This window comes from Panthera onca, chromosome A2 (assembly GCF_046562875.1).
Source record: "Panthera onca isolate mPanOnc1 chromosome A2, mPanOnc1 haplotype 2, whole genome shotgun sequence".
NCBI lineage: Eukaryota > Metazoa > Chordata > Mammalia > Carnivora > Felidae > Panthera > Panthera onca.
The window spans coordinates 94,169,917-94,196,340 of NC_138340.1; the positions used below are offsets into that span (position 1 = coordinate 94,169,917).

Here is a 26,424-nt window from a genome sequence, read left to right on the forward strand (position 1 = left end):
TTGTTTCCTTTGGTGATACTTCGTTATAAAATTGATCATGTTGAAATGTTTGAATTATGTCTCTGCAGTGCTTAGTTTAACATGCTTAGTCTTTCATTACTGTATTTAAACCTCTCTCGGTATGAGAATCTCATTCAGGGCACTGTGCAGAGTGGGTGTCATCCTGACAATTGGTTTGGGAGGACCACACACCGTGCATAATGACATATGCACAAAACCCAGAAGCTGAAGGAGACATTTCTTTAAGATTATTTTTTGATTCTTTCATACTTTTCATTAAAATGTTTTCCTACTAAAGAAGAGATAGGGGAAAGATATACATTCTTCTTTTCCATACTTGGGAGGATAGTCCATTTACATATTTATGAAAGTGTCTCACAAAGAAGCATGCTGTGCAATTCTCTGTCTCATTTGTAGTTTTCCTATTTGTATCATAACATTGTTATTCAGGTTGGGGTACAGTTTTACTTTCTGAAATGAAAACACCATACTGCTTTGTTTTCTTTCTGTTTTCTAGAACTTAGATACTTAGTTTCCTTGAGATGTTTCACAATAACTTCTTCCTTTCCCTTTTTATTTTACAGCTTTGAAGAAAGACGACACCACCTTTGATGAGGTAGGTTAAATTTCTTTATCTTATGTTGGATGTATTTAATTACTTCTGGGTGTACTTAATAGGTGCCAACTTCACACTTAAGAAGCAGAAAAAAATGCCTTAAAAAAAGAAGAGATGACATCTCTATAGTTGTATTATTTTTCAGCTTTAATTATTTGAATGAATTTTGGTGGCAGTCAACAGAAATATGTCTTTTTAAATTAGCAAAAATACCCCCAGGCCTTTGTGTTATTGACCCCTTAATGGTGGTAGTGCTGGAGAAGCCCATTGTGAGGTACGTGCTTAGGGCAAGTCTGGAGTTGTTGGTAAGTTGGGCACCCCAGCTCCCTGCAACCCTGCACTGAATCAGGATGTGATGCGACGTTGATGCCACTTATTGTCTATCAGATTCCCAAAGGAGGGGCTGACTTTCCTGTTCTAGTTTTCCTATCCTTTGTATATCAGATCTGTCTTTACCTACTTGCTACAAAGTAGCAAAAAAGTCTGTTCCAAGAGGGCAGAGGGTCCATATGTAATTAATAGCATTTTGAACATGATTTTTAAATTGTACTCTTTCCTGAGTTTTTTGTGGTATCAGTGGGAATCACCAGACAGACAATGTGTTTACAAAATATTCTCAGGAGTGCTATAGAGTGAAGTATTTCATTGTCACCATCCAAAGCCACAGTAATTGACATGTATTGTAAATTGGGCTGTGTGTGTGTGTGTGTGTGTGTGTGTGTGTGTGCGTGTGTAGTGAGTTTATATATGAACACAAAAGTATATACACAGTGTGCTTATCCTTCAGCCTAATGAAGCATGGATTAGTTTGGTTGTGGTTGTTTGATTTAACAGTTGCAGTTTCTGTGAAATAAGCTACCTGTTCTCTCACTGCTTTACTGCTTCAGAGAAGTGAGGACATTTGTGCTTGTGGAAATCCCCTTGGCCATGTGATTGGCTGTGGTGCAGGGCAGGACCACTCAGGGAGAACCTGCTCCAGATTGGGATTTCTGGATGGGGCCAGTGACATTTGGCTCTCATGGTCTGCCTCTTTGTCTGTTGCACCTGTTCCTTTTTTCCTGGGGCCCAGATCTACAAAGCCACGTGTCCCTGGACTACAAAACAACTTCTCCTTCCAGCATTTCTGAAACATCCTGTAAAGCTTAGTTATTCTAGACCTAAAGCAATAGAGGAATATTTTCTTCCCCATCTATAGTTGGTAATAATGATGTTCTCCTCTAAACCTGTATTTCTGGAATTTCTGCAGTGTTACTGAGATGTTTTTAGGAGAGTATATTTTCTTCTTAGAAGAAATCAATTGGTGAATATTTGGTACTTTTTCTGTCTTTGTAAAGAAATGTCTTCCCTCTAATTATGGAGGTAATGTAAGCTTACGTAAAAGAGAAAAATAAGGAAAAGGAGAAAAATCTCCCAATCCTATTACCTAGCTACAACCACTGTTGAATGTTCTTGCTTCTTTCCCTATGTTTAGAAACAAAAAAACATAAGCCATTTATTATATGCTGCTTTTTTCTTTTAACCCAAAATGTGGTATTTTCCCATGTTGTTACAGATGACTCCTAATCATTATTAGGAATTTGAAAAACCTCCTGTTTAGTTTAAATGCCATTGTTAATGATTGTTATTTTGTCATGTGGCTGTGAGATTAGCTTTCCAAAAAGTCTGAGGCTGGAACCTAGATGAAAGTTAAGGAAGGATGTGTATATGAAGCTGGTTACTACCCACCCTCCTTTACCTGGAAACCTTTGCACAAAGGTCTGGATTTTGTAATATGGGGCAAAATTTTCTCTAGCTTTTACAAAGTGTTTTCCTTCCTCTGTACAAGAGATTGGTAAAAAAAAACAAAACAAAACAAAACAAAACAAAACAAAACAAACTCAAGTTAGTAAATCACAGAATGGTACACCTGGAGGAGATGTTGGAAATCATGGGGCCAACTTCATCATTTCACGGATGAAGTAATTGAGGTCCAGAGGGGCCCAGGAGTTTCCAGTTAATTACGGGAAGTGCCAGGGTCAGGCTCCTGGGAGATGGTAGTAGTAAAGGCATGCCTGGGTGTAAACCCTAACTCAGCTACCTTTTCAGGGGCAATTGACTTACTTTTTCCAAGTCTCTTATAAGTTAGAGATGTTTATCTCCCTCCTAAGATTGTTGCGAAGATTAAATAAGCTAAGTATATGAAGGTTACAGAAGAGTGATGGGCACATAGTAAATGTCTCATAGTTGGTATTCCCATTGCCCTTGTCTTCGTTGTCATCATCATCCTTCTCTTCACCGATGCTCTCACCATGACATCACCTTCTGTATTTGGAAGGGCTACAAGGAGGAAAGAAAGATTTAGTTTGAAATTAAGAATTGGGGCTATGAGGAGAGTTATTTTCAGATATTCCTCTACCATACCATATGAGACTTCGTGTGATGATTTACATATTAAAACTGTGAAACCCACCATTTTTTTTGTTTGAAACTCACCAGTTTTTAGATTCCTTGAGAGGATGACTACATTCAGCTTTGTAATCCCTCGTGTGTCTTGCACATGGTAAAACATTCAGTAAATATCTGTTGAATGTGAGTAAATATATATTGTCAATAAGTAGAGAGAATGTTGAACTGAGTGTCAGACAATGTGGATTCTCCTTTGCCAATTTCTAGCCATTCAGTTTTCTCATTTGTAAAGCCAGTCCGAGAGGATCATCTTCAAGTTGCTTTTTATCTTTAAATTTTTTTAAACCTTTATTCATTTTTGAGAGACACACAGAAAGAGAGGGAGAGAGAAAGAGAGCGAGCGCAAGCGGGGATGGGGCAGAGAGAAAAGGAGACACAGAATTTGAAGCAGGCTCCAGGCTCTGAGCTGTCAGCGCAGGGCCTGATGCAGGGCTCAAACCCATAAGCTGAGATCTTGACCTGACCTGAAGACGGTCGCTTAACTGACTGAGCCACCCAAGCATCCCATAGGGGGAGGGAGAATCTATTTTATTTTATTTTTTAATGTTCTTTATTTTTTATATTTGGGGGAGAGAGAGAGAGAGAGAGAGAGAGCAAGCTCGAGGAGGGGAGGGGCAGAGAGAGAAGGAGACACAGAATCTGAAGCAGGCGACAGGCTCCAAGCTGTCCTCACAGAGCCATACACAGGGCTTGAACTGTGAGATTGTGACCTGAGCAGAAGTCAGACACTTAACCAACTGAGCCACCCAGGCACCCTATCTATCTTTAAATGTAAAATAAAATCCTACCTAACAGTCAACATGCACTTACAGTTTTACTAAGATCCCAGAAAAGGACACTGCATTTGTGATTAAACACGCAAGAAGTCACCAAGTTCTATGATCATCCTCAGATTACAGTGTTAGAAGTTTTCTTGAACTCACTTTTCTTTGGCAGTTGGAGGACTTCTGTGTTGGAATTTAGTTAAGATTCGAGTCTTGAAACCTGGGTACTGAATCAGCTTCTTAGATATGCATCAAGGTGTGGCGTCTCTCTTCCTACTCAGTATTTATGAGGCAGAGGACTCCTTACCTCAAGGAGTGGCCTCCTCCAGAGTGCCTGGAGCTGGACTTTAGTTGCTATCCCCTGATTCCTAGAGGATTTCTATAGGGTGTGTGTAAATGTTTGACCTTGAACAGAGGAGAAAAAGAGATGTGGACCTATTTGAAAGACTTATTATTCTTTCATTCTTCAATAGGCTGAAGTGCCATGACTGCAGATTTTTATAAGCAGCTTGGAATTATATTCATGAATAGTGTGCTATTGCTTGTTGCAGAGAGAGAATGAGACACTTTGGAAGTTAAGTATTGAGGAATGTTTACACTAGGCAACTTTGTTCGAATAGGAAATTTTGTTGAAGCCCATCCTATTTGGAGAGAGGACGATCATTTCGCTCTTCGTTCATATTGTATCTGGGCGCTGATTAAAATATGAAGCGTTTTTGTTCTCTAAGTTTAATCTATACTTTTGATGGGTGGACTAACCATTTATAAGGATATCCTTATATCCTTGTATAAAGTTGCAGAACTTTCCAAATTCTTTCTCACCTTTTTGTCCCCAGTAGATGTCTTAGGCCATGTCTCCCAAGTGGCCTCATTTTCCCTGTGCCATAATATACTATGACTTCAGGGAAGTTTTGAATCTTATTTTTTTAAATTAGTAATTTGTTTCAAAATGATACCTAAAATATGAACAGTCAGAAAATACAGTTAATCTCTCCCAGTGTAAAAGTACTATGTATAAAGCCTTTTGAACTGTGGAAGTAAAAAGTTCTAAGTGAGTATAAATATGTGTGTTTAGAAAGGGTTGGAAATGTCTAAAGCCACAGCAATCATGAATTGTTCTTGTGTTTAAATTAAAAAGGTTAAATTGTGTAGTTTTAGTTATGCTTCATGCCTCTGTTATTTTAGCTCAGATGAGTTGCCAGAACAAAGTGTTGAGTATGCTTGGCTCTTTACTAAGAAATACAAAAATTCTAGTGGTTGAAATAAACCTTGGAAATGCAAAGAGGTTTGTTTGTTTGTTTGTTTATCGTATATAATCCAGATAATTAAGCACTTTTTTTGTATTGGGGGGGGGAATTGGTCATTTACGAGCTTTTTAATTTTCTGTGCTCTGGTCATTTGTTCCCTGTTTGCAAAGTAGAAGGGGCTGCCAACACATATTTTTGCATTTTACAGCTATTTTAATTTTTGTATCCTAAGGAAATGTGTACAAAGCATATAAAATGTCTTAACATTTTTACATCTGATCTGTAACTTCCTCAGGTACATTTTTATAGGTAACTTGCTTCCTCTCTGCTTAATATAATAATTTTGTGAGATAGATGGGGGGTCATATGCATTGACCTCTGCTTCTAGGCCATGCCCCTCTTTGTTGTTTTGTATAAATATGTAACTGTAATACTGGAGATATAAACACAGCAGTGATTTTTCTGAGAACCAGATTCTAGGAGTCAAGTACAAATATGATTTGGGGATATTCCTGGTCATTATTTTTCCATGCATTGAGGGTGGTGGGAGCTGTTGCAGTTTTTTTCTCACCTAACTACCATCATGGTCTGAGGCCCCTGTGTCTGTGTGAATAATGTATACATTGTATACAGCTGTCTAGCTTCCGACTTCCCTGACTTCCTCATCTAAAATACTAAATCCCAGTAACTATCTTTCCCTGTGAGCTTCCTCACTCCTGCTGTACTCCTTTTATCTGTTCTTTGTGGGTTCCCTATTTCCAGACCACCTGTTCTCTGCCCATCCCCCTCCTGTTTCCTTCTCTGTTCACTCACGGTACATCATTCCCTTGCCAGTATCCTCAGTGGCCGTATCCCTTTGTGTTTTGCTTGTAATCTACTCCGCCAGACCTTGATTTTGACCTGGCATCTTTTCCCCCTCTGCCCACCGGCTGCCAAGAGCTGCTTGAGGAAACCACTCTGTAAATAAATTTATCGTCTCTGGCCTTAGCTGGAACCCAAGGCAACTGTGTACAGTCTTGCCCTGTGTGGCTGGCCTGTTTCCTGCTGAAACCTTTCCACTTCCCTCCATCCTTCTAGCTACCCTCCTCCACCCCTCCTTCCTTTCATAGATGACTTTCCACTCTGTGTTAGTTTGCTGGAGTTGTTGTAGAAAAGTCCCACAGACTGGGTGGCTCAAACAACAGAAATGTATTGTCTCACAGTTCTGAAGACCAGAAGTCTGTAATCAAAGTGTGGGCAAGGTTGGCTCCTTCCGAAGGATGTGAGGGAAGGATACGTTCCAGGCCTCTCCTCTTAGCTTTTCTCCCTGTGTGTCTTCACATCACTTTCCCTTAATGAGGGTGTGTTTTTCCAACTTTTCCCTTTTAACAAGGACATTGGTTGTATTGAGTTAGGGGCCCACCCCACTCCAGTATGACCTCGTCTTAATTTAACTAATTACATCCGCACTGACTCTGTTTCCAAATAAGATCACATTTGGAGGTTGGGGGCGAGGGGTATGGTTAAGAAGAATTTTTGGTGTACACAATCCAAAACTCATAACACCCTCCAACTTCCTACAACACTTAATGCTGTTAGGCGTCAGCACCTTGCCTGCACATGTACCTTCACTTGCTCCAATTTTATTTCCTTTTTTCCAATTTCAGAGGAGGATGTGTCTTTTCTCCTGTTCTAGGCTAATTCCTCCTCCTTTCCTCTTCACTCCTTTCCCTGCTTTCACTCCAAAATCTGTGTAATTGATTCTGTATTTCCTTATCTACTTATTCTTTCTTATTGTGTCTCTTCTTTCTTACAGGTGTTTCACCCTAGGCTCTGAGCACAGTTAAGTGTTCCCCGTCTCTTCTGTGCTAATGGAAGCCCTCTGTCCAGTGTGATCATTTATTCATGCCCTCCTCGAGCAGTATGTCTGTTCCTGCTCTTTCCTTTTGGCTACTCCCTTATATACTCCCATGAGTGTGGCCGAGCCCGCTTTCTGTTCTGAACCCAGATATGCAGCTGCCCATTTGATGTTCCTGCCTCTTTATCTTGTAGTCATCTCAGTCTCGGCACATACCAAGTACTCCTCAGCCTGTGCCTTTTCTCTTTGTTATCTTAGTGATTTTCCAAGGCAGAAGCAACCTGACACTGTCCTGAGCTTCGCCCCAAGCACCACATCCTGGCATTGGCTTCGTCCTCGTTGCCTCCTGCCATTTCCCTTCCCACTGCTGAGGCAGGCTCACACTTCAGCTTCATCCTCTCTTGCCTGGACGTATGGTCATCTTCTTACTGGCTTCCCTGCCTACAGTTGCCTCCTGTTCCTACAGAGTGACAGATCGGAAATGCTTTTCTCTTGCTTAATACTTTAAAGGCTCCCTGTTAGCTGCAGGTTCAAGTCCAGACTCTTAACTTGGCCTTCAAGTCCTTCCATGATCTATCTCTTGCCCACCTTTCCATCCTCATCAGTCATCTCTGATTTTCATGCCTTCATTATCACCAGCTGACACCGTATCAGTTCAGGACTTTATCACTTTTACCTTTTTTATCCCAATAACCTCTTAATTGGTCTCACTGTTCCATCTCTCACTCTTCTGCTCCAGCCTTCATCACATGTCTTTCTTGTCGTGATGTTTCCTTATTCAAAGATTTGTACAGGAAACAATTGTTGATGTCTGTTTTATTAGGCTCTGAATATGCTCTGACCCTGACTCTTAATCTCATCAGTCTCAGGGAATTTAATCCCACTGACAAGCACATCTTGACTGGCTCCTGTCATCTCGCAGTGTTGGGTCTGGGCACAAATTCAACTTCACTCTCTTTATAGTAAGATTTTATGTTACATTATATCCTGTTTTCTTTTCACCATGGTCATGTCTGACATCCCTGGATGACATGAACCTGTCCCATGCAAGAAGTCTAGAAATATACAGACTATTCTCGGATTGTGCCAGTAATCTGGTACGTAGTAGTTTTTCAAATGCAACGTTTGAAAAAGAGCCATCTGAAAAAGAACCTCACTTCCTCCTTTATTCTGTCATTGGAATTTAGTTGAGATTTCTGGGTTCTTAAAACTTTCTGTGCTTTAGTTTTTCCTTTCTATAAATGTTTGATCACATTTACTGTCTCCCTAATTATGGCACACATAATTACAATAATTTTGTCTAGTCCGAGACAGTGGCTAGAGTGTCTGGGTAGTGCTGTAAAAATTCAGAGAGGAAGTACATGTCACCAAATGTAAAATGTATGACATTTGGGAGAATTAGTCACTTCCACATTCTTAATCCCCAGAAGACAGAATGTTACAGGAGTTGAAAGCATGAGTAGGGTTTCTCTTGGGCACTGTGCACCCTGATGGCAGGGCCCGTTAACCAGTAGCAAGTCTCTCCTTTAAGGGTGGTTGGTGTTTCCTTGTGGGGTGTGCTTTGATTTGCATGTTTGAATTCTTTTGTAAAGAGCCGACTTTTGGTGTAGGGAGTTTTTTTAATTTTTTTTTTTTTAAGTACAACCTAGGTACTTATGATATTCTTCAAGAACAAAATGGGCCCAGCTACAGGGAATATGTTATACCATTTTCCTTCTGACTTAAATTTGAACCGCTGATTTATTTATTTATTTATTTATTTTTTAATGTTTATTTATTTCTGAGACAGAGAGAGACAGAGCATGAATGGAGGAGGGGCAGAGAGAGAGGGAGACACAGAATCAGAAGCAGGCTCCAGGCTCTGAGCTGTCAGCACAGAGCCCGACGTGGGGCTCAAACTCACAAACCGTGAGATCATGACCTGAGCCGAAGTCAGTCACTCAACCGACTGAGCCACCCAGGTGCCCCTGAACCGCTGATTTATAATCTACAAATCCTTAAATGGCTTGGTTGCATTTCAGACGGCCTCTTACTTTAGGCACCATAATGATAATTGAAATGAGCTAAACCAAAGGGTCAGGGCTTTCGGAGGACTGGAATCATAGTCTGTACTTGATCTGGAGTGTGCTGATCTTTATATCAATATGACAGACATACCTTTCTAAGTAATCCTTTTCTGAGAGATACATTCTTTGAATTTTTTTAATAGTCTAAAACACAATTAACTCTTCTTATTCTCTGTGTCATAAAATTTACAAAAGGCATAATTACAAAAAATTGGAACCAGCAAATTGCTCTCCATTTTGCCAGCTTTATTCCTCCAAGATGCATCAGTGTCAGGTTTCTTGAAGGAGCTCTCTCACTATGTAAAGATAATAATTGAAGGATTATTCAGTTTTTCCTTCTGAATCTATTTTATTTTTAGTATATAAAGTTGGTTCTGGTTATTCTTTCAAAATATTATTTAGTTTTTAAATTTTCTTCTCTCTTTTTTCTTTTCTTTTTTCCCCTCTCTCCCTTCTTTCTTCCCTCCTCCCCCTCCCACCCCTTTCTTTCTTTTCTTTGTTTTAAGCATATGAGTCTGGGGATTTTCTTTAAATTTTTTTTCTTATGATCTAAAAATATGGCAGTAGTCTGTACTGCAATGTCTGGGGCAACATTATGTGCTTAATTTTTAAGTGATGTGGTTAGTAGTTTTTTGTGTAAGTCTTTCTGAATAGCTACTCTAAATTCTAAATTTCATGATATTAAATGTTATAGGCATGGGTAAGGAATGTGTAGACAAAACATTTTTAAGGCTTTTATGACTAATGTAGAAAAATTTATTTTAGCATGTAATTGTATACTCAGACTAAATTATGTCAGATAGAGTACTTATTTGACTTTTCACTGATACACATTTTTCTAAGCTGGCAAGTCAGACTCATGAGTATTAAAAGAGACTTGGAATTGAAGAGAGTCTTGGAGTCTTGGAGTGACCAATTCCATGTACTTATTTGTGTTTTCTCAATCTTAGGATACTCTTCATGTGAGATGTCTGTAAAGTGTGATGTCTAAAAGGTATCTTCATATTCAGTGTCTGGGAATTAGCATTCTACTCTAAGTGACCTCAAACATATTATAATTCTGTGTTCTTATCAGCTGAAATGTTGAAGTAAGCAGTTTCCTTTAAAAAAAAATGGAGAGCAGATTGATGTCATCCTCTCTCTCTCTTTTTTTTTTTTTTTTTTTTTTTTTTTTTGGTATATACCAGGAATTCAGCATATTCTAGAGTTTGTCCATGGGAATGTGCCATGGCACCCATCACATTTGTCTTGGTGGATACAAATTAGTCTGTTCCTCTGGACTGTTATATGCCTTAAAGCTGAGTTATGACTATGACTTAGTTACTTCAGAGCCTTATTTGTTCTATTTTAAAGGATTTTTCAAAAAAGGAGATTGTACTAGCTCTATAAAACAGTGACGAGTGTGGATGGTGAGTTTCTAAAAGCTTCCTAAAGATTTCAGTGCACTTTCCCTACCCAAATCACATGCTTTGAGACAACTGCTGCTGCAGTTAGCCAGGGTTATTTTTTGAGAGTATGTCATATCCCACAGATGTGTTCAGATGACGAAAATGATTGAGAGCCACTTTTCTGAAATATCTATTATTGAACTATTAGAATGGAGTTGAAGATGGACACTGGTATAGTCACATGCAGTCTGATTTTTTTTTTTAAGAGCTCTTGATTTCAGGTCCTGCATCCTGATTTTTGGCTCAGAAAATACAATCTTGGTTCTAAATTGTGTATTTTTTTTTATATTTCAATATTCTAGATATTCTAGCTAAAAGAAGACTAAGATAGGGATCAAGCTTTTTTTTTTTTTTTTTTTTTTTTAACAAGGAAGGGGCTAGGTAGACATTATCCTACAACAGAAAAATGAATAAGAAGTTAGTTTTTTTTCAATTTTAATAAAAATTTCATTAATTAAAAAAGAAATAAGAGATAAGATTGATGAGATAAAATTGAGTGTTAGTAGTAGTCATTCAAGGCATGAATTACATCTTTTGTGTTGTAGGTGTTCATTTATTTAAACCTTCTTTAGTTGTGTAGTTCTCTTTACATTGTCTTCAAATGAAATGATGGAGAATGATCTGCAGTACTTGATTCTCTACTCTTAAAAGAGCGACTATTTAATTTTATAAATGAGCATCCTTGGGTCATTAGATATTGGGGTTCAGGTGTGCCAGAGGCTTGGTAACATATGGCCTGTCCCCTGATGCCCTAATTGAGCTCAGAACTTTCCCCAAGAGGTTTGGATTACTTTATCTAAATGATGTGCTTCATGTGCAACAAAAAGGTGCCTTAGTCACAAAAGGAAGAAATAAACAAGTATATACTTTGCAAGATATGCTGGTTTGCTTTTAAATTAATTTCTCTGCAGTTATTAGAAGGTAAAAATCTTAAAACTCATATTAATGACATTATTTCGATGACCACAATTTTGGGTGATTTGCTTTAAATAGATACAACATTACCTTTATTTTCCTTATATTTTCTTATATATACATTTCCTTGCATTTGAATAGTTTTTTTTTAAGCGATATAATATGGCATATTGAACTCAACTTAGATTTTTTTTTCAGGTTCAGAATTTTTACTTCTTATCACAGTTACATATTTTCCACTGAATAATTTTAATACTTTGCTATTAAGAAAATGACCATACTCATTGCAGACAATTTTATATATTGTATATATTCATATATATTTATATATCTTAAATATTAAAAGCATAAAATAAAACTTACAGTGTTCAGTGAAAACAACCATTGCATATAGAATATGATCTCTGCTTTGTGAAACATATGTATTCCTGTATGGGGGAAACATCTGAAAAAAGAAAATATAACAAAAAGGTAATTTGGAAATAGAGGTTTATTGAAGTTGTGACTTGCTCAAAGCCCCTCAGCTATATAGGAGTTTAATCCGTGATTGCAACCCAGTCTGTCTTACTCTAGCATGTGCTTAGCATTTTACTGGGTTGCTTCCCAGGAGAAGGGAGAAACAACACACAGGCACTATGGGTGTGGTATGTGGGGGATAGGACCCAAAGTTCTTACAAAGAAGCAACTGATGTTTGGTAGTAATTCTAATAGATGAATTATTTTCCTAATAAGGAATAAAAACAAGTAAACTTAAAAGATTCCTGCAGTAGATCTGTGTCATTTTTGAACCAAGTTACACTTATTTTGGAAACTGAGGTCCGGGAAGATTAAATAGGTGGCTGAAGAGAAATATGGTTAGTGTGAGATCAAGAAGGTCTCTTGTCTGAATTATTCACTGCATTTTGCTTTCAGTTTCAAGGTTATGTTGAAACTCTGCTTGTATTTCCATTTTTATCTGGATTTGGGTGGGGATTGAATGGAATTATTTGAGTTATAAACTTGATCATTCTGGTAGTAATAGTTTAATACAGATTTCCAGCTAGACACTGGGGCTCTGCACACAGTTTTAGGCTATGGAAGAGTCATGATTGGATGAGGTACCATGGATCACCAGCCTACCTACAGATTGGTTCCAGCTGGGAGGTATGATGAGCTCAATGCTGGCATGTGTTTTAACTGGCACATTCAGAAAACAGTGTTAGATCTTCCAGTGGGTATAAAATTGCCTCTTTGACCAGGGCAAGTAGTTAATATTAAACAGAAAATGTCAGATAATAAACCCAATTCTTTTTTCCAAATCCTGACCATATATATGCTTGTGCATGTGAAGCAACTCTCGCTTCATTTTTATTTCATATTGTAACAGCCAAAGTCTTTGTGAAGATTGAAGACAGCAGAAAAGGGCAGATATTTTTGATATTTACATCGTAGCCGGAGAAGGAAAGATTTTAAGTGGGCATAGAGAGAGAGACATTGAATACTTTGAATTCCTTTTTATTGGTAACCTGAGAGCTGAGAACAGAAACAGACCAGTTTTTTCTGTCTCTTTTTTCCTATACTTCTAACATCACTGGGGTTTCTTCTTTCCTTTTTTTTCTCCCTGAGACTGCTTGGTCTTGGTGGGGACAGTTAGCTCCATCTTGTCTGAAGCAAATAGTTCAGCCACCAGCCACCATGCTTCTTTTGCCCTGAACCCTTTGGCAGCCAGGGCAGAGGGTCCAGGTTGTCGATGACCTTTTGGCCACTTGCGCCATCTTTCCCAACTGGGACAGGCACAGTTCTTTTTCTGATTCATGACTGGTGGATGCGGGCAAGGGAAGAAGAAGAGCAAAGCAGCAGGCAGGCAGGAGATGCTGTTGGATAGTGATTGGCCCCAGTTCTACAATTACCAGTATTATGACCCCCGCTGCATTTCGTGGACTAGTTCTGGCACATATATTGTTTCATTTACACTGTCTTTTTTTTTTTTTTTACCGCTGGTAGAATAAGGAAGACTTGAGGGCAGAAACATATAGAGTAATTTTAGATTCTTCTCTGGTACACATTGGGCTCAGAAGTAGGAGAGTTTGTGTGCCTTTTTAGTGTTTTCTTTTTCTTTTTGATGAGAAGGATCAGGGAAGTGAAAATATCAAGAGAGCAGAATCAGTTTGCCAGTCACCAAGCTCATTAAAGTTAATATTTACTTTAAAAATGAATGTATTTGCCAGCCCTTCCTGCTATTTGTTTGGGGAGCATTTAACTTACATGGGAGAGCCTGTGTCTAGTTTCCACTTCCATTTGGGCATTTTGTCTCTGAGGCCAGTGGCAGGTATGATATGCTGCTGATCTCGGTCATAACACCTGTTTTGTTTGTTTGTTTGTTTTACTTCAAATTACATTTATTTTGAGAGTAAAGGAAGGTAAAAAAAATGAAGTTGTCAGTTTTTTTTCCTGTTTCTCTGTGTTTACTGCTCAATTTTGTTAAACTTACTTTCAGTAACTCAGCTGACACATTGGAGATTTATGAAAACTGGAAATTTGATTGAAATGTAGCCTTGAAACTCAAAGATTACATTTACTTTTTTATTTTTATTGTTCTTAATTATAATACTGTTATATTTTTACATATAAAATAACATCTGGTCATTAATGAAAAGATAAAAAAATACAGATCATATAAAAAATTGAAAATTTCGAAAAATTAAATTTCAATTTATTTTTTAAAAAGTTAAAAAAAGTTTACTTGTTTTGAAGAGAGAGAGACCACATGATCAGGGGAGGCACAGAGAGAGAGAGAATCCCAAGCAACCCCCACACTGTCAGTGCAGAGCCTGACACAGGGCTCAAGCCCACAAACTGTGAGACCATGACCTGAGCCAAAATCAAGAGTCGGTTGCTTAACTGACTGAGCCATCCAGGCACCCTGAAAAATTTTATATTTATTAAAAAATCTTCTTTGCAATACTTTTAACAGAATATCCTTTTCAGTTTACATTTTTTTTTCTATGTAGGAACATGGTTTGTCCCACTACTGTCCAAGTTTTTTCTTTTTTAAACAAAGATCTTTTCATAAAGTACATTATAGTTTTCTTAATCTTTGTGCCTTGATTTTTTTGTCATTCATGTTATTTCTAGACCTCTCTTAAAAATAAATTGCTAATTAAGAATGAGAATAAATTTTTTTTGTTCTTGTTCCTGTAGAATTTTATGTATTTCTTTTCTGTTTTGCTATTTTACTAAGCTCTGTTGGTTCCAGTATTTTTCAGGGGTTTCCTTTGGGTTTTCTAGGTATGTAATCATGTCATCTGCAAACGATTTTTTAATCTCTTCCTTTCTTCTATTAGTTCTTTTCTCCTGATGCTTGTAAGTTTCTAAATGAAAGCTGTTATTTTTCTTTAGGTCTCAGATGAGTGTTTTTCAACATAAAAAATTTTAATGAACGTAAAATATTGATTTTTTCAACTTCTCTAGACATTTAATAACCAAAGGGTAGAGTAAGTTTTGTTGCTGAGTTTTTTGTTTTTTTTTTTTTTTTTTTTTGTTGCTGAGTTTTTAAAGCAATCTGTGTCAGAGAGAACTGACGATTAGGTTTAATTGCTTGAAGGTTGTTTTGAGGAATGTTTAAATTTATATGTTTTTAAAAAAGAGATACTGTATGCCTCTTTAGTATCTTTTTGACGTGCCTTTTCTCTTAAAAGTCTGTATATTAAATATTTCTGTGGTGAAACCCACAGGTGTGTCCTGCAAGATGGTGCAATTAGTGCATGGTATTCTTATCTAGTCAGAAACCTGAAAAATGTTTATGAACTTGTAGTGGGACATCTACCACTATTTCGAGGATCAGTGAGGATCACCTGTTTGGAGATGAGTCACAGGAACACACAAACACTGATTCAGTGTTTGGTGGACCGGGTGTTTTTCTTCAAGAGTTCATTTATTTTTGAGTGATTAACTGATTGGTGCTGGCTGTCTGTGGTTGTGCTCTGTGTCTTCTACCAGGCTGTGAACCCACGCCTTTCCACCCTGCACTCCCCCTGAGGGTGGTGAGTAGGAATCACAGGAGGAGCTTTGGGCTCTTGCTCCGCCATCTTCCAGCTGGGTTGTCCCCTTCCCCCTACAGACAATCTAGGCGCCTCCTTTTCCTTCACTGTACAAGGATCATAATCTCTACCTGGTGGGGTTATTGTGAAGTTTAATCAAATAACGCCTATAAATTCTTTAACAGGTCTTGGCACATAGCAGGTACTCTCCTTCATACAACTTGATTGTGCCACTCATGACTTCCATCACACGTGGTGATATTTCTGTCATCCTTCTTTTTCCCTCAAGTTGAGGGTCACATGGTGCCTGCCTAGTTTTATCGTGGGACACTAGTGATCTAATTTTGGGAACCTCCTCATTTTAAAGATGGGAGAAACTGAGGCTTTGAAATCCAAACTTAGCTTCCTTCTGCCACTATTCCCTTCCTCCTCTACCATAGTGGCCGTGCCATGACCATGTGCTGACTGGATCTGGCAGAAAGTAATCTCTACTGGTGGCGTTTGTCAACCAGATGGGCTTTGGTGGATAGGATTTTATATCCTGGAAGATCGAAGCTCTGCATTTGTGAACATTATTAACCAATGCTTTAGTAGCAGACAGCACTCACACATGTCACATCTACAGTGTGCATTTGGTGACAGGAATTTCCAGAAAGATCTGTGATTACCCTATGTACAGAGGGAGGAATATCTTCCCATGCTTTCCCATTTCTAGGTCAGTGCCTTTTCTGTAGGCTCTGATGATGTCTCCGTGGTTCTCTTTGTTGGTTACCAACATTTTCACTGGAACCTAATCATGGTCTTGGCAAGGCTAGCCCTTTTGTCCCTATTCTGTATTCGCTGTCCATGAGTTGATGAATTGGGGTATTTCTCTTAGGATGTTCTCCCCTCATTGGCATGTATTATCAAGATCTTGGGACGTGTTGTCTGAGCAGATATTTGCATCCTTGTAGTCACCTCTTTTTTCCCCTATGGGAGCATGTGGTTCTGGGGGGCAGAGGTGCATTTCTACCTCCCTCTGTATCTCATTTGTTCAACATAGTGCTTTGGACCTGGTATGTGCTGAGTAAGTGTTGCCTGAAAGAATAAATGGACAATAGTTTTTGATTAAGTTTATTTCCATAATTCAGATATAGGATTTCTTTCTTCTTTATTTTTCACAATGCTGTAGACATTCAACAATCGTTTATTAATAGTGAAAAATAGTAAAAAAAAACCCTTAAATATAAAATACAAACTGGTGTAGCCACTCTGGAAAACAGCAGAGTGTTTTGAGGTTCCTCAAAAAATTAAGAACTACCTACAACGTAGCAATTGCACTATTAGGTATTTATCCAGAGGATACAAAAATGCTGATTCAAAGGGGCACGTGCACCCCAATGTTTATAACAGCACTGTTGACAATAGCCAAAGTATAGAGACAGCCCAATGTCCATTGACTGATGAATGGATAAAGATGTGGTATATATCTACAATGGAGTATTACTCAGTGATCAAGAAGAATGAAATCTTGCCATTTGCAACAACATGGATGGAACTAGAGTGTATTATGCTAAGGAAAATAAGTCAGAGAAAGACAAATATATAATTTCATCCATGTGTAATTTAAGAAGTACAACAGATGAACATAAGGGAAGGGAAGCAAAAACAAGATAAAAACAGAGAGGGAGACAAACCATAAGAGACTCTTAAATACAGAGAGCAAACTGAGGGTTGCTAGTGGGGTGTTGGGTGGGGGGATGGGCTAAATGGTGATGGGCATTAAGGAGGACACTTGTTGGGATGAGAACTGGGTGTTTGTTTTATGTAAGTGATGAATCACTAAATTCTATTCCTGAAATCATTATTACACTATATGTTAACTAACTTGGATTTAAATGAATAATAAAAAATCCTCTTAAACACATTAAAAAAACCCTTAAATATAAATAAAATAAAATAAAATAAAATAACACATTATTTAATCTTCCCAATAATGTTGGCATTATTATTTCTCCTTTTACCGATGGGGAAAGTGAGATCTTGAGCAGTGAAGCAACCGATGAGGGTCACAGGGCTAGTGAAGTAATGAAACTTGGGGGAACCTGGACAGCCCCCTGGCCCCCAGCTAAAGTTGGTGGGGGGTGAACCCTGGACTGTGGCCTTTTAAAAGGAGCCTTGAAAGTTCCTTGCATTTAAATGATGATTGCATTACATTTATTGCTGAATTGTGTAACTTTTAAGTTGCAAATTAATGCTAAGAGTGTGTTAGGGTAGCCCTTGGCCTCAGGACTAATTGAGAAACAAAATGAGAGTGCTGCAAATAAATTGATTTTCCTACTTAGAGTAGGTGCTCACTCCACTTCTATCAATCCTGTGGCATTTGCCTTCAGGATTCTTTCTTGTCTAATTAAAAACTACAGGCCAGATGTTGTGTGGTGTCAGTAATTTCGTACCCGTGCCTTTTTTGCCCCTATTGTTTTTTTGGAAACAGTTTAGAATAATCAGCATGTTTTTAAAGAACATAGAGTGACTGTTCATTTTTGTGGCAGTGTTTTTACTCATTTAGTACTTTAAGGATTTTCTGTACTTATCTTGAAACTATCTTCTAGAAAAAACAGACTCACTGTGGTGGCCTTTTCAAGAAGTCTCTAGCTTGTAATGGGAGGGGAAAATCAAGCTGTGGTCCATGAGCACATGTTTAGGGGTTAATTCTCTTTGTGGCTTTGATTTTTTCCTCCTTGTTCTCAAGTTATATAACAATCAAGCCTTGGAGATTGCACGTTAGCGCATTGGATTTTCACCTGGGGCTGTCCCTCCTCTAAGCGGGGAGTGAAGGTATGGTGGGGTAGGGCAGTTTCAGCAACTTTATCAGTGGTTTGGGAGATGTATTATTCTAATCCTTAACGTCCTAAGCAAAGACTACCCTGACTGTTTTTACTGAAAGCACTTCCTGTCTTTCTGGGTAGTTTATACTGTTTATTTATTTACCTTTGTTTAAGGAAATTCCTTCTTTACTGTCCTATCTTATCTTAGATCAAAGTTTCTACCCAGAGACCCTTACTTAAATAGTGTTCTCCGAGGTTGTGTGTGTTTTCTTTGCTTCCTTCATTCTTTGTCTTTCCTTCTCTTTAAAAAGCTTTCTGAGTTTTTGTCCCGTCTGCACTCTGGTTTTCCTTCATTCTATTTATGACTATTGTGTAATGAATATTCATACTTAGCATTATTAATGTAGTAGCGTGCCATTTGTCAGCTTACTGGCTTCCTTGTAATACACACACACACACACACACACACACACACACATATATTTTAAATTCTGTTTCTTTTATTCACTTTTTAATTTTGCCATCTTTCTTTGTCTTCTTAATTTTTTTTCTAGAGTTTGTAATCATATGAATCCCCTGCCCCCCCAAACTGAGACATATGTGCAGGTCTAAAACTGCACAGTGCAGGATGTCGAATGGCTTAAAAGGATTTCTGTTGTGGACTGAAAGAGTGGATCTGTGCCTTCTGAGGGTATAGTCTGACCGCATGAATACTAATAATTAGACATCTTTTATTTTAAAAGAGGGGCAGCTGTTACTGTAGTTGAATTCGAAGATCTTTAGTTATTTTGCTCCTCTCTTTAAAGAGCTGTTCTCCATAAATGCATCTTTTTGGTGGAGTTGATTGCAGACCCAGATACTGGCGTGTTGATAGTGTGAAAAAAGGAGGGAAAAAAAAGTCTGAAAAGGAAAATCTGAAATGTTCTGAACATTAGATTTTAAGGTGTTAGGTTTTTTTCTTGAGTCTTCCCCCCCCCGCCACCAGATTCTTAAAAAATAGTAAAACAGCTAAGCATTGTGCATGTCAATTCTTTTTAAAATGATTTGAAGGTAAAATTTCCAGTATCTTGCACTTGATCAGAAGGTCTAGCAATGAAAGTTCCCCCAGAGCATTCTCAGCTGTCCCTTGGAGACTTGATTAGGATGGCAGTTACAGTGGTGATTATGTCTTCCTGGAGTTTTCAAGCTTTTTATTTAAATCAGTGCTTATTATCTTTTATCTTGTTTAAAAACACAACTCCTGCACCTTGAAATCCAGTGATGATTTCACCTAGAGGGTTGAGTTACTGAGTATGTGGTGTTAGAGGGACGGACCTCTGTCTCCCTCTTTGCCGTCATCAGAAGTCCTGAAGCCCCTATGCATGCTGGCTCCTGCAGGCAAGAGTGGCACTGCATAATCATAGTAGATTTTATAGGGCTTCAGAGTTCACAAAACAATTTCGTATGTTATTTCAGAAATTCTTGCAACAACCCTGTGAAGCAGTGGATAAGTATTTTCATCCCTGTTTTGTAGAGGAGGAAATTGTGTTCCAAGAAGGTGAGCACTGTGCCCCAGGCCACAATTTTCTGTTCTCACAGTGGAGCTGGGTCTGGAGACCAGGTTTACTGCCCTCCTACCTTCACCTCATTATTCTGCTTCACCTGATGAAGTCAGGATTTAAGGGCATTGCATTCAGGATCAGACTAGGGGAGGTTGTGGCCTAAATACCCTAGAAATATGGATTTCAAAATGATAGTTATTTCCTCAGTATTTTAGCATTACTGACAGATAATACAAGGTACCCACTAATTTGTCCTTTCAGACAAATGCTTTTTACTTTCCATATATTCCGTGACAGACTTACAGACCTGAATGCTTGAATTTACATAGCTGTGAAGAGCATAAATCCTATTTTGTATTCTTCAGATGCCTCAAGAGTCAACAGCTCAAACTATGGTACGAATATTGACAGCTTGGCTAAGAGGGAAGAAAGGAGAAGTGGCTAGCAACAATCCTCTAGAGAATAAGAAGACAGTACAATATTTTGGACAGCATTATAAACCCCGGCAAGGCTTTGGTGAAAACAGGAAGCTGTTGATAGGAAGAAGTTAGTGTTGGATATGGATTTGAATCCATGTTCTGCCACTTAGTAGCTTTGTCATGATGAACAATAAGTCTCTGGATCCCAGTGTCTGAGTATCGTTATCTGAGAGTAGAGGCTGTGAGGCAGCTTCATAGATTGGGTGAGAAGTCAGGGTGCTCCAGCCGAGCAGCCAGGTGTCATAAACCCGCAGTCATGTCCAGGCTCCAGCACTTCTGGACTGTGTGATACCTAACCTCCCTGTGCATCTAGAACAGGGGTATAATACTAATACCTGCCTTGTAGGGTTGTTAGAATCACATGAGTTTTAATACACGTAAACTCCTTAGAACAGTGAATGGCTCACAGTGAATTCCCTATTAGAAGTTAGTTATTTTTAAGTGAGTTAAGGTAGGGAAGTGCCTGGTGCCTCTGTTAAGTGCTCAACATGTTATTTTCTTTTTCTTCTATATAGATTTGTTAAGATTAAGGCTAATGAAAGGCATTTAAAAATCACTAGCATATAATGTTTTCGTATTTCATCAGATTTCATTCATGTAGTTATTGGCCCCTTACACCTTAGATATTTATTTTTATTAAATGTGATCTTTTTGTACTGTTAATCACTTAAAATACTGTGTTATATCATGTCTAGGAAATTCATTATAAGCCTTTCGAAGAGAGAAGGCTTTGTGATAAAAGCCAGCTGCCCAGACATTTCCACCCTCCTCACCCATCCCCCAGCAGCCTGCAGAAGCAGCGTGTTGGCAGAGATCCAGATTTCCTAAGTGATGGGATTGTTCCAGGGGCCAGGAATGAGAGGAATCTGCCCAGATTGGAGATGGCTTTGGCTACTTTGCTTGCTTCATATTCGTAGTCTCCTTCCCAAACTGACCCAGCACCATTTTCCAGTGTGGAGATATTGTTTTAACACCGCTGTGTGTGTGGAGGTCTTCGTATTAAAGGAAATGATTTTTGAATCTATTGTTTAATTCCATGGAAGTTTTTCTGTGTTTCTCTGTGCCCTGGAAGATGAGCTGTGAGTTGAGCTGTGAGTTCATTTTAATTTATACTTCCCTCCCTCCAAATCAATATGGTCCGCCTCTGGCTGTTTTCCAAGTGTAGCACCTTTCTTGATCTGACTCAAGTGCTAAGACTGTGGTTTCACCTTCCCCATTTTATAGAGCGTTGGGAAGGCTTAGTTATCTGACTGGCTTAGGCCAGGAAATTATTGGCTATTGTCAGTGGAATTTGTTTATCTTTTCCACTCCTCTGCATTCCTAGTCTCTGAGAGAAGTCATCACCACTACGATTGCACTTCAGTGCACTTCAATTTCTACAACTCCTCTCCTTTGTCTATTTTTATTAAATGCTTGATATTTCTCTCTTTTTGGATACAAATTCATACTCCCTACCCCCCCATGCAGACATTTCAGAAAGAGGTCCGTTTATCAGCATTTGTTAAAAAAAAATCTGAACACCTCTTCTGGCGCCTTTGTATTTGGGTGCTGCCTAAGTACATGTTTTCTTCAGGTATCCTCTAAGATTTAGGATATAACTGTCTACATAATTTTTTTTAAGTTATGGTTGATGCATGTATCATTCTAATGAGCTTCTAGACTAGCACTGTCCAACAGAACTAATGCAAGTCACATACAATTAAAAGTTTTGTAGTAGTCATATTACAGAAGTAAAAGAAATCGGTTATTTTAATTTTAGTATGTATGATTTAGCCCAACATATCAAAATATTATAATTTGGGCATGTAATCAATATAAAATTATTGATATATTTTATAATTTTTTGTACTAAGTTTGCAAAATCTATTTGTATATTTTATACTTACAGCTTATCTGTTTGGAGTAACCACATTCATGTGGTCAGTAGCCATATGTGGCCATATGTCATATGTCACCACGGATCTATACTGGAACTTTTCTTCTGCCTCAGAGGGGCATTGCATTGTACTGGCAGTTATTTCCCCATGACAGTGGCTTAGAAAACAGGCATGAATCTGTACCTCATGTTTTTGCCCATAATTAACATGTATCTAGAGAGATTTCCTTTGTTAGAAAAACTATTGTGGGATGAAATATCGTAAAACATGAGTTCAAAGCAGCATGTGTCAAGTCCTCTAAACAGTGGGCTGACTTACTGACTGCTAGTGATAAAAATTGCTCTGTCTTATGGCAGTACTTAGCACTCAGAACAAGACTCAGCATTTAGCACAGTCCCTGGATGCATTCTCTCACCTAGAAGCTGTGGAACTCAGTTTTATGCTGCTGAAGGCTACTGTAAAGCTGGGAATGCTGTTTGTGATTGACACTTCACTGTCTTTCTGTGCTCCTCATCCCCCATGACTTTTCAAGGTCATGAAGTTTAAAGGGTGAAAGGTGATTGATGTTTAGGATGCCGGCTCATATGCTTGATGCTTCATCTTGTGTCCTCATTTTTCCAGGACCCGTCAATTAGCTTCTTTGAGAAAATGGTTATTGAGTGTTAAAGACCATTACTGAGTCTGAAATGTAGATGGTTATGGCTGAATTTCAGCCATTGGGAAGATCAGTATAATCTATTCTAGTACAGTGTTTCTCAAACTTCAATGTGGATGAGAATCACCTGGGGATCTTATTAAAGTGGGATTTTGATGCATAGGAATGAAGTGGGGCCTGTGACTTTGCATTTTTCAAAAATTCTCAGGTGATTCTGTTGCTGCTGGTCCACAGACCACACTTGAGTCGTAATGATCTTATATTATGGTAACAAAAATGCCAATCTTTGATAAGTTTTTATCAAACTTCAGCAAAAGAGAAAAATCATAATGTAGTAAAGTGAGATTTTCCACTGCTTTTATTTTATGTTTTTATAAATTCAAAAATAATTTCTTTCCTTCTTGTTACCATGGTGATTGTAAATGGTAGTTATCATTAAAAAAAAAAAACTTTCATTGCAAAATTAAAACACTGACAAACCTATTATGTCTCCAAGCTAATTAAAGAAACAATTTTACTGATCCACAAACTACTAAAGTCTGATGCTACCCCACCACCTAAATTATCAGTTTATAATTTTCTTTTATAGCACTCACAGTATTTTGTATTGATAGAATTACTTGGATAGTTGTTAAATGCCACTTTCCCCACTGTGCTCTAAGCCGTATATTTCTCCCTACTGCCTAGCACTGTGTCTGATACCCTGTTAGGCCGCAGTCAGTGGTTTTGGGAAAGTCTTATTCAGTGGGTCTTAGTGAGAGTGGTACTGCCCCTCCTCAGGGAGTGTTTTGGAAACTGGTGGGAACTAACTTTGGTTGTTCAAAATAATGGAATGTGCTACTGGTGTTTCATGGGTGGAGGATCAGAGGATTCTGGAGAGTATACAAAAAACAGCCATCCAGTGAAAGCTTATTCTATGCATTCTGCATAATTTTAGAATGTCCCTGTTGGAGATTCAGTTGATGAAAAACCTAACCCTGTGCAACATATGAAACAAAACCTTTTTGGGGGCCCAGTTTTAATATATTCTGAAAATTTCGGGAATGTAATTTCTAAGTATGTCAGAAGTTGTGCTTGAGTTTTTGGTGCTATCCCATGGACAGGTCCACCATTGTGACAAATCCCATCACCAGTAGCAGTGCTGTTTCTGGTATTTAAATTGTACCAGTACACATTTGTGGGTAGTGTGATAATATGGATATACATACACGTACACACATACATATTCAGCCCTTATTTTAAAATGTCCTTTACAGAATATTGAAAATATTCAGATGAATGTCTTTTTTTTTTAAATTTTAACTTGTTTTATTTTTTATTTTTTAAAATTTGCATCCAAATTAGTTAGCATATAGTGCAACAATAATTTCAGGAGTAGATTCCTTAGTGCTCCTTACCCATTTAGCCTGTCCCCCCTCCCACAACCCCTCCCGTAACCCTCAGTTTGTTCTCCATATTTGAGTCTCTTCTGTTTTGTTCCCCTCCCTGTTTTTATGATTTTTGTTTCCCTTCCCTTAAGTTCATCTGTTTTGTCTCTTAAAGTCCTCATATGTGTGAAGTCATATGATTTTTGTCTTTCTCTGACTAATTTCACTTAGTATAATACCCTCCAGTTCCATCCACGTAGTTGCAAATGGCAAGATTTCATTCTTTTTGATTGCTGAGTAATACTCCATTGTATATATATACCACATCTTCTTTATCCATTCATCCATTGATGGACATTTGGGCTCTTTCCATACTTTGGCTATTGTTGATAGTGCTGCTATAAACATGGGGGTGCATGTGTCCCTTCAAAACAGCACACCTGTATCCCGTGGATAAATGCCTAGTAGTGCAATTGCTGGGTTGTAGGGTAGTTCTATTTTTAGTTTTTTGAGGAACCTCCATACTGTTTTCCAGAGTGGCTGCACCAGTTTGCATTCCCACAGATGAATGTCTTTTAAAATCAAATTTAATCATTAAAAGTAGTTGCAGGCGTCCTACCACTTCATTAAATTATTTATTGTAGTTAAGTTTGTTTACATATTAAAGTATATATACATGTGCATACATATAGTTTACACACTTGAATGACAGTGAAAATTACTCCCCTTTATATTACAATTTTCTGTCTATGTGTGTAATCACTATCTCTGGATTTCAAACGTTTGCTGTCAAAGGGTGGCACTGATCTGATAGAGCTGAAAACCCCTGTCCTTATGGAGCATCATGGAATCAAGCATTCTTGCATTCTGGCTTCGGCTGATTTCTCCAAACCACTCATTTAATGTCTCTGAATTCGCTGGGTGATGTACATCATACAAGTTGTCATGTTTCGTGAATGACAGAACGCACGGTGAAACGCCCTAGCTGACTTGGTAATTGTCTGTCCAGAACCCCTGAGAAAGGCAGACTGCTCACCTGAGAGCCACTGTTGCGGTTCCCTTGCATTTTCAGTCTGGGAAGACAGACCCTCATGGAGGAAGGGATTTGCCAAATGCTGACATGTGATAGGATATGGGGAGTGCTGGTAGTGGTAGTGGTGATGTTTTAATGAGTTAAAGTTCAAGTTTGTCGAGTGAATAAAAGTGGATTATGTTTTAGCTTTCCAAGAAGAATTTCAGATACTTAGACCAGGGGCCATTATTTTGAGAGTTTTTGGACACTTACATATTTGTCTGTTAGAGAGTGATTAACAGTAAAACCCACTGAGCACCTGGGTGGCCCTGTCGATTAAGCATACAACTTCAGCTCAGGTCATGATCTCTCGGTTTGTGAGTTCAAGCCCTGCGTCAGGCTGTGTGCTGACAGCTTAGAGCCTGGAGCCTGCTTTGGATTTTGTGTCTCCCTCCCTCTCTGCCCCTCCCCCGCTTGTGTATGCATGCACTCTTTCTCTCTCTAAAAAATAAGTAAATAAACAAAAAAAAAAACCATTAAAACCCACAAACTGGGGAGATTGTGTGTCTTTCTCAGCAGTTGGCTTGGGTGGGCTATGAGGCACAAAGGCTGCAGGGGAGCACACAGTGTATACGTGGTGCCAGGAAAGGCTCCTGGGACTTAGTTGGAGAAAGATGGCGGTACGTTCCACAGCAGAAAGCCCCTTCGAACACAAATAATTCCAGTTGGCTTAGCTGGCTAGAATGTTCCTCATTAATTGGAACTAGAAAGATATAGGAGGCTGGCTCAAGGGTAATTGGCACTAGAAAAAGTTCACTAAAGGTGAATCCTTTTAAGATGGATTCATGTCTCATAGGCATTGAGGGTTTAATTGGAATTTGGTCTTATAGAAAACAAACTAATAATCATGAAAATAAAGTTTGTTCCTGGGTTTTATTTGCAACTATGTGCTACTTTTTAGGAAAAAATAAAGTGTTTTTTTTGATATTCTGAAATTTTATGATAAGACCTACATTGCCCCTTGTTTAAGCATAATTATAAAGAAGATCCTTTGTATTTATTTTTATTTTTCCAAGAGACTTAAAAAATTTGTAAATCATTTCATTCTCTTTGAAAGCATAAATAAAATTATAGATTGTTTACGTCTTTAATTGTTAATTATAAAGAGGATCCTGAGATCCTCATTTTCTGTGGTCTTGTATGTGAAAAGCAGTTTTCCAAAAGTCACTTACATTATTCTCATAAAATATTGTCTGTTTTGCAAGATTTGTAGCTGATTTGTTTGAATTTTCATGCCACTGGCAGGAAGAGCAGATAGGGAGGAATATT

At 38.3% G+C, this 26,424-nt stretch overlaps 1 protein-coding gene across 4 annotated transcripts in view; it reads left to right on the plus strand.

Annotated features, from left to right (window-relative positions):
* Positions 1–26,424, plus strand: part of CDK14 (cyclin dependent kinase 14) — a 614,333-nt gene that overhangs the window by 33,630 nt on the left and 554,279 nt on the right. For all 4 annotated transcript variants that reach the window (XM_060633845.3, XM_060633844.3, XM_060633843.3 and 1 more), the window contains exon 2: positions 585–616. Coding sequence is in view for 3 of the 4 variants with exons in the window: in XM_060633844.3 (XP_060489827.1) it covers positions 585–616 (32 nt within the window). In the remaining variant the exon portion in view is untranslated. The remainder of the gene's footprint in view (positions 1–584; positions 617–26,424) is intronic.